The 9,396-nt window shown below is 42.0% G+C and overlaps 1 protein-coding gene across 1 annotated transcript in view; it reads right to left on the bottom strand.

Moving 5' to 3' along the window:
• The window catches only part of orb2 (cytoplasmic polyadenylation element-binding protein orb2), a 164,717-nt gene extending 155,362 nt beyond the window's left edge, over positions 1-9,355 (bottom strand). The window contains exon 1 of the mRNA XM_018503254.1: positions 6,721-9,355. Coding sequence (XP_018358756.1) covers positions 6,721-7,812 — 1,092 coding nt within the window. The 5' untranslated portion in view covers positions 7,813-9,355. The remainder of the gene's footprint in view (positions 1-6,720) is intronic.
• Positions 9,356-9,396: the final 41 nt, after the last annotated feature.

The following is a 9,396-nucleotide window of genomic DNA, read 5'->3' as shown; positions in this document are numbered from 1 at the left end:
TATATATATAACACATATAAAAATATTTTTCAGAATATTCAGTTGAATTATATACAATTTTTGTTACGGTATTATCTTGTGTATACGGATCATCTGTTCTCCATCAATAGAAAATGGACAAAAATATTTGATCTTAACAATAAATAAAAATGAAGAATTTTTTTCAATAATATTAAATCAAAGTTAATGACTAAAAATTGTTATTAAAAAGATTCTCAATTTATCAATTCAAAAACTTTTTATGGATTATCGATGTTTTCATTGTTATTGAAATATTGACGAACGTTGTTTCAATCGTTATAGGGATAGCTTGTCTTACCCTCGGTTAGTACCTTACTTATTTCAAGGACAAATTTGCATCGTGTTGTCAGAGAGCATAACGCAATTAACACTTTCAACCGACATGCTATGCATACCACAGATGCTTTTTTTTTCAAGTTGCATTGGAGTCACGCAAAGTACGTCGGTTTAATATTTCGGTTATACGAACACGCGATTTTTTACCTTCATCCTAATAAAAAAAAATTCACATACATAATAAATAATTTTTTCCATTAAAAAGATATTATTCTCTGTCATTCAGTCCTCCAAGAATAATTAATTTGTTAAGTGAGATACTAGGATAAAGTATTATTGACGTAGAGAAAAATGGAACAAGTTCCGAGTAATACTTATTGTATTAAAAAAATAGAAGTTTATTATTTGACGACAATATTCATGAGAACACGACATATAAGCATTAAAATTAAGGTCATACTCAAAAGTATAAAAGTCGTAGTACAATAAATAATTTCTGTTAAAAATGAGATTATATATTACATTTCCTTTCATAACTTTTTAACGTTTATTTATACCCACACAGCAAAAATTTCCGAAATACATCAGACAGATATCCTAAAGATATCATATATCCCAAATATATCTTTAAGATATCTCTAAGATGCATTTTTGATACATTTGTTGTGTGGATACTAAGTGCGTAGTTGTTTACTATTTTTGTAAATATCAGACTGTAATAATGAGTTTCCTCGTGCAAAACTGTACAAAGGATAAATGTCTTAAGTTTGATGTATCTGCAAATTTTTAATTTTTTAATCATAAGATCACGATTTTGAAATCTATTCTGATACATACATAAAAATCAAATTTCAAAGTATTGATCGATATATTTACTAAAAACTTTTAGTAAAAAAAATTTTGTCTAATTCGATCAAAGATCTATATTATAGATGCAAACAAAATGGGAGAAATTTAATGACAGTCAAGACAGGTTTTTTAAAATTTATTCGGCAGAATGCACACGAAAGACTTTCAAAATAATTGGCCTACCACGTGCGAATAAAAAGTTTTCCTCAAGAAAGTCTTTTCGTGTTTCTTCTAACCATGATGCACGCAGAGTAAAATTAGCCTCGCACCTTCGATCTATCGGAGATCAATTTCGACCCCGGGACGAGGGCGACCTTCGCGCGACATATTACAAGCTGCTTCTACCCCTTTTTCCAACGATCAACGGGTCTATTCGTCCGTACGTCATCCACGTGACACGTTTTATGGGCGTTATTATACTGTTTAATTCGGTAGCACAAGAAAATATCGTGAATAAATAAGAACGTTATTGATTTAAGAAATACGTATGCGAGCCAAGGTAGTAAAAGCTCCGTTTCCTCACATTTCAAATTATGCGTTTTGTAATGGCGTTTTCGTGCTCACCGCGCACGAGGAAAAAAGCGAGCGCAACTGCGACGGCGTAGTACAAAAATCGTTATCTCTATACGCGTATCCATCACGTTACGATTTTTTTTTCTCGATGCGATCACCGACACAAGCGTAGCTACGATCGTGTGGGGGCGGGTGGGTGCACGCACGCATACACACGCGATTGGTATCCATTGGCGATTGGTCCCCTTAACATATCGGCTAAGCGACCTACTGCACGTGTCCCGATTCCCCTCTCAAGGTGAATGACGAGCAATGAGTTATCGGACTTCGAGCTCAGGCATTTCTTCGCTCTGTTAGACGCTTTTGCCGCATTACCTGCGCGCGTGCGCGCGCGACTTCTAATCCGCGACACATTTGTGCCCGTATATTATTCATCGACCGCTCGAACACACAGTCGTATGGCAAAGCAAATTGAGAAATCATGGCGAAAAATCGGAAAATCGACGAAAGAGCGGCGATATTTTTTTCCTCGCGTTTTCTTCCATTAATATCTATTATTATCGGTTACGATCATACCGTTTCATAGTCGATATCAAACGTTTTAGTTATATGTTTCATAACTCGAATTTGTCTATAATAAATAGGAATTGTATTTCATTTAAATTCATAAAGCTAACATTCCAATTTTCTTCATGAATCTTAAAGAGATTTAGGACTAGGAAAAGTAAAGAAATCCTTTTAAAAGATATATAAATAAAATGTCATACACGCAAATCTTCTGTAAGATTTCTTTCAAGCTTTTAATTAGTATTGTTTTCTACGAAACTTCACAAGATAAATTATAGTTTTTATATGGTAATTAAAATTTTTTAAAAACTGTCGAGGAGCATAGATCACATATTGTAATTTCTATTGAAGGTAGTATTTAATTGAATCGGGGTATGCGGGTCATATTCACGACTTGTTTGTGTACGAGCTAATTATTCTCGGCGACGTCAAATCAACGATGTTAAGGCTATTGATAAACGTCTTATACTGTATGCGGCGTTCACCTGTCCGTTCCTTAGTACGTAATCATGTGATAATGTCTATCAATATAAATCTAACGAAATGTCAAATTTTTATGTAGCAATTAAAAAAGTAAAAACAAATTAATATAAACATAAAGGCAATTGATATTTTAATTGTTAAAAAAAATGAAAATGTCGAAACAATAGCTTGTCAGTCAACATCAAATAATAAAAGTAGAATCTTAATAAAAAATTACACGAAACACTTTTAATAAAATCTAATCAATCCGATTAATTAGTAAATTAATTAGTGTTCATAGACATATTAAAATATATGCAATTTTAAAATATTTTTCCAGCGAAAACTCGGAATTTCTTTAATTTGAAAATTTATATTATACTATTGGTACATTTACAGCGTAATATCATCGACGTCTTTTATTGTGATGGCACGCGATATTCTTCGAATATTGTAGTTGTTTTTTTTCATGATTCTCTACAATAGGCACCATTATTTGGCATGATTAAGAAGTCGCGATGAGAAGGAAAGCGATGTACCGTGTATAAATATATAAATGTTGAGACAAGGTAGCCGCGGAGATGATAGCTGAACGACAGCATGACGACACCCGCCATTTCTCTCGGATAGTATGCAGATCTATTTTTGAGTGGTGGTTAAAATAGCTGAGCTTAAACTTCTGCTAGACACTGTCGGAGTTACCACGTCGGAAAGGAATTAGGTCAGACTTGAACGACAAAATAAGTATCAGCGGAGTAGTTTCAGATAGCGTTGATAGATAACAAAAAAAATAAGTGAAATCGATTATTAATGGCAACCTCGATAACTCTTATCTACCGTAGGGAAGGTACAGGTACTTGTCCAGAAATGATGTTTTAAGGGTAATGATTATGTATTTTTTTTTTAAATAAGAATTGTATCTTTTTTTCCACGCCCTATTACCGTTACTTTTAGTAATTTGATAATTATGGTAAAGCAAACATTTTCGTCTTTTAACAACTTTAAATTGCTATAAAAATGAAAAGTTATATTCTATGTATATACATAATAGCTACCTTCAAAGAAATATAATTTTTAAATAATTTAATAAAGACACTTTGCGTGAACTAATTTCGACTCTCTTTATTTAACTGTTATTTTGCAATCCGTAAAATTGTTACGGAAAATTATTAATATCTCGAATGGAACGTAAAAAGATCTGTCACAAAGAGTACAATAAATAAAAGTGATAACGATAATATAAATAAATTTTATCCAATAAGAGTATATCAACAGTATTTCGTAATAATCCCGTATTAAATTTATTTAAATTGAGCTTCATAGTCATGCGAAATCAGAATAATATTAACGAAATTATTTATTCATTTGCTAACTGGTGTACCACAAAATATATATATAATTGTAGTTTTAAGATCAATATCGTATTAAATTTGATATAACGTCATTGTACGCCGGACGTGAAAATGGAGCGAAGGTGGAAAAATATAATAATCGAGAAAAACGCTGACCTGTATTTTCATCGCACGCCATTCATTCCATTATCTATTCCTTTTCTATTTCTATATATACTCGCTATTCACTGATGGCACATGTGCAGAACGTAACGTGTTACGGAGATTACACCGAAAAGGGCGAAAAGTGAAAGACTCCCAGAACACTTTCGATATACGGCTTCAACCTGTGAGTTTCCTTAGCACCTAGCGTACATGAGATATCGTTATCACATGGCTAGATATGCGAAATGACGAGAATGCCGCGCGGTGAGAGATAACCCAGATTCTACCACGTAAAATTCCCTCGTGGACGGAAAACGCACGCCGTAGATGCCATTGCGGCATCTAGTATTAAAGACCCTATTATCAAAGTTTGACCATGAAGAATTTTATGAAAATCCTTCGTTTACAATTCCTTCTGTATATATAATGTTTTCCTGTACAATGTACATATACATATACTACTTACTCTAACTTATACTGTCTCACTCTATAATCTTAATTAAAATTATAGAGTGAAACTGTATAAGTTAGAGTGAGATAGTACATATATAGGAGAAAAATTATATATATATATCTTTCTCTCTCTCTCGTAGGATTCTAAAAAAATCGCTTGTGATTAGACTCTGTTACATCCGGAGAAAAGTTATGTTTAGATTGAAGAAATTGTTTCTTTCGTTGATTTTTTAAGTTGAAATGAAAATACCGAGGAAAAAATATCTGTGAGAAAAATAAAAATTTACTTAATTTCAAGAAATAATACCTAATAATAATAGCTTTATTGAGAGTACATAACAATATCAAATTACGTAAATAACATACAAAATAGTTAACAATCATATAAAGATAAATGACGTTCAAATCAAAGAAAAATTTATTTGATTTCAAGAAATAACGTTCAAATCAAAGGAACTATTCTTTAATCGTATAGTAATGCACAAATTCTTTTAATTCAAACAAATTTTTTTTTTAATCGAAGAAACTTTCCCTGGATCTGTGTATACTAGATGTACATAGAATGCAAAACGCAGGTCACAGGTCGCAAAATTAGACGCACATCATGTATTTCAGGTTGTAATAAACTGTAGGACGTAGAACGCAGGACGCACTGAAGTTAGAGGAACTTCAACTTTCGCGTCTTGCGTTCTGCCAGCGAAAATACGTCACGCGTTTTGCGTCCTATGTAAATCTGGCTTTATAGGGTCTCTACTCGGCATGACTGCGGCATGCCACGTACATTTATGACCTAGGTCCGGTACGACATTATCGCGTCGTTAAAAACGACGATGTCACGGCTGTACAACTACCGAAACAGTCGTTGTGCCGGCTAAATTTAAATGCACAAAGTCTGTCTCTCTCTCTCTCTCTTTCTCTCTCTCGTTCTCAGGGAGCAGTTGCATAATCCGAGGTGACACGAGTAACACATGCGGTACGGTGTCGTGGTGTACCAAAAGAACGCGAAACTGCGGAAGTAGAAGCGTAGCGCGTTACCTTCCACAACGGCCTAAGAGACCGCATGATTGCCGGCGCAGTTTTACAAGCGAGTACCCTTGGCTATACTACCTGCTTCAACCGCCGATCGATAACGCGATGCCACTCGGCTGTGAAAAAAAGTCGAGGCAACGAGTCCGTGCTATCGGTGCCCGCGAGTCGAGTAAAACAACAAACGGCGGTCGTCCCGAGTCCCCCTTCTTTTACCCGTGATCTGTGCAACCAATCGACGCGAATAGCGTGTAGAGAAAAGAACGCAATCTAGCTGATGGTTGTGTGAGCGTAATTATCAGCACGTCGCTAATAACGTGATATTTTTATACGAAAACCAATTGCTAATTTACTCGATAATGACAACATCAGCGGTGTTGATTTTACTTATCCATTAACCAATCAGAGGTGATTGATTTTTCATCATGAACAAGGTAGAAAATCGGTTAGTTAAAAATCTCTCTCGGAAAACCTGGCATTCAACCAAATGGTGCTATTCGACTTTACAAAAGTGCTTCATTCTAAAAGCGTGATTCATTCCGGAGATAAATAAATCGAAGTGCTCGATGCAGCAATGCTCCAATTTACTTGTTTGGAACTTGAGGATCAATTTTAAAGTTGCAAAAATCAGATATCCCACTAATTAAATTAAATCTCAACTCTCGCATTCATTTCCTAAAGTTGTGTAGAAAACTGGGTTAGATCAGCATAACTTCTACGCGCTAGTCCAGCTTCCTAAATTTCATGTAGGGGACGGTATTCATCTGAGATCTTATATTTAAGATTGTCTTAAGATGCCACAAGCTAATCAGAGCTATTAGTATCTTAAGATGATCTTGGTTTAAGATGATCTTGGAATAAAAACCGAAAGAACTATAAATACTAGGATACCGTTCAAAAATTTCACCCAGATGCGTTCAAGTATTATTTGATCCTTGTTTAATTCGATATTTTTACAAAACAAACAAGGATAAAGTGATATCTGAATACACCCGATTGGAGTTTCTGAACGCGACTCAGCTGTAAAACTTCAAGATTAGAAGATTAGAAGACTCACTTGCTGAAACGGTGGCAGCTGCAACAGATCCCTCTCCTCGGCGGCGGTTACCTCGAAGGTCGGTGCTGGTTGAGGTGGATATATGTTGCCCTTGCCGGGATACGACGTGCTCCGACGGAACTTGACCGGGCTGATACAGGAGGGATGCGCCGCTGCCGGGCCCGGATGGCCCGGGAACGTCGGACTTGGCTTGCGCCCCTGCAGACCGGCTGCGGCCGCAACCGCTGCGGCGGCGTGTAAAGACGAGTGCAGGGGTGGTATATTAGGTACGGATCTACCACGGTTCCAGGGAGACAGGCCCGGACTGGCGACTGCGGCAGCAGCGGCCGCTTGCGGGCCCGCGCCCCATTGTTGCGGGGCCTGCGGTCCGCCTGACCACGCGGCGTATCCCTTGCCGGGCAGATAGACGCTTGGGTGTGACGTCGGCGGAGGTTGTTGCTGCTGCTGTTGATGCTGCTGTTGTTGTTGTTGCTGCTGTTGCTGCTGCTGCTGCTGCTGCGCGGACGACACCTGCAGACCGCCGTGTCTGGTGCCGGTGGGCGCACCCGCGTTACCGTGCTGCTGTTGTTGCTGCTGCGGAAAATTGTGACTAGCCGTGATGGCACGTCGTGTGCCGGTCGAAACCGCGGCGGCGGCACCGGTGCTGGCGAAAAGCCCCGCGGGTCCACCGGCTGGGAAATTCTGAAAGGCAGCGATCGAACCATTGACTGGTAACGCGGTGTGCAGACCGCCGTCATCGGGCGCGGACCAGAGGCTAGGTACACGGCCACCGGGATCAGCGAAGCCCTGCAAAGCTGATGTCGTGCTGCATGTGATGTCTTTCTCTGTCGACGAGGGCGTCGTCGGGGTAATGGCGATGTTCTCCGCCTCGATCACGTCCTTCGATTTGTCCTGTCCAGCCACGGTGTCGAGACCACCGCTCGGCGAGAGCGGAGCGGGCTTGCCGGTAGTTTGCTTCTCGATCAGTAGATCGTCCTGCATCGTGGATGTCGTTATGGTGACGGCGGCGCTGCTGATGTTGCTTGTGGTCGTACTAGGTTTCGGGCTGGTCAGGGTACTCGAGAAGAGGCTCGTCGCGCTGTAATCCCCCATAAATCACCGCGGAGCTTGCGATCGCCGAGCGTCTTCGCGACGTTGACGACTGTCGCGATAACCAGCACCCACCAGCTAGGCCCCTTTGGAAACTTGCTCCTCGTCTCCCACGGGCCTCGTTACTCGCGGCTCAAGGATGTCGTTGTTGTCGAACGAAAGAGGACCGCTCGCGATCGCGTCCTCTACGTAGGGTAACTCGCCGTCGTAACTCGCAACTCCCGTTCAGCACGAGCGTGCGAGACAAACTATCGATCCACGGCCGCACGCGTAAAAACACCCACGGAGAGGAGCTTCAGAAATCGAAAGACTTTTGTGATCCTCCTTGTCACGTTGATAACTTCCTCCTCGTTCTGTCTTTCGCTCTTCGCTATCTTCCTTGCGCTGTTCTCTCTTTCTCTCTCTAACTTTTACTCTTTTTCTTCTTTGGTTTCCCACCTTCTATATCGTGCCTCGATCTATTTTTCTCGGACTCAAGGCATGTGTATAATCTCGTTCTCGTTTCTCCCTCGTCCTCCGATTGCTCCACTCGCTCTCCTCAGGAAACGTTTCTCTAGATCCCACTGACGCCGTGTCGCCCCGGTACGATTCGGCAGCGACCCTGTCTCCGTGGCATCCTCTTGGTTGTCGGGGAGCCAAGCTCACTCGGCGACGCGCGTTGTCATTGTCGTCGCGACGCTTCTACGCGAAGCGCTGCTCGTTGCGAAACTGCCTCCTTCCTAGCTTCCTCCTGCCTCCCCCTCGTTCGATCGCTCCCTCGCTCGCTCGCTCGCTCGCTCGCTCGCCCCGAATACCACTCTCGTTTGTCGTGTGCGCGTCTCGTTCGCGGGCTATCCCCTGGCGAACATAATTTCGATCCACTCGGCGGGGATACACACTGCTGGACCACTTGGAATCCTCCCAAATACGCAGCGCAGCGCGCGCGACCTTTTGCTTGCCACTATCACACACACGCGACTACGGATACGAGGTCGCTCCGCGGATCGTATCGCGGAGGTGGAAGTGGAGGCGGAGGCGGAGGCGTTGGAGGACGGGAGGGAAGAGGGCGGGAGGGAAGAACGTGTATATAGCGTATACGCGATACGTTTCACCACCCCGTTTCACGGCCCGACGAAGCGAAACCTATTCACGTCCCTCGCGTGGCGATCGCCAGCGACTCCGCGACTCCGGCTGTCACCCTCGACTCGGAGCTTTCCCCCGGGCGGCGCGGCGGGGCGGCGCGGGCGAGCGAAGAAAGGTGGCTGATTTCGAGGATGACGATTCGAGAGAGGGTTCGCCCTCGCGAAGCTGACAATCGTCGTGCGCTACTCCCTCGACGACGTGTCGCCGTCGCCGATCGCCGCCGATTGTCCCACGTATCCCGCGTATCCGCGTCGCGGCGAATCGTCTGTCGCACGCGCGCGATCGATCGATCACCGATAAGCTCCGTTTTACGTACGCGAGGTACGCTGACGCTCGGCACGGACGGGGCTCGTCGATGTGGTTTATTGCACACGCGCGCGCACACCGTGAGCCTCGCGTGGACACTGTGACGAATGTGACGAAACGCGGACTACGCGGAGCGCGCGACGAGCCCGCGCCCGAGAG

This window comes from Trachymyrmex cornetzi, unplaced genomic scaffold (genome assembly GCF_001594075.2).
Source record: "Trachymyrmex cornetzi isolate Tcor2-1 unplaced genomic scaffold, Tcor1.1 scaffold156, whole genome shotgun sequence".
In the NCBI taxonomy this organism is placed as follows: domain Eukaryota; kingdom Metazoa; phylum Arthropoda; class Insecta; order Hymenoptera; family Formicidae; genus Trachymyrmex; species Trachymyrmex cornetzi.
This window is presented reverse-complemented; position numbering and strand designations above follow the sequence as displayed.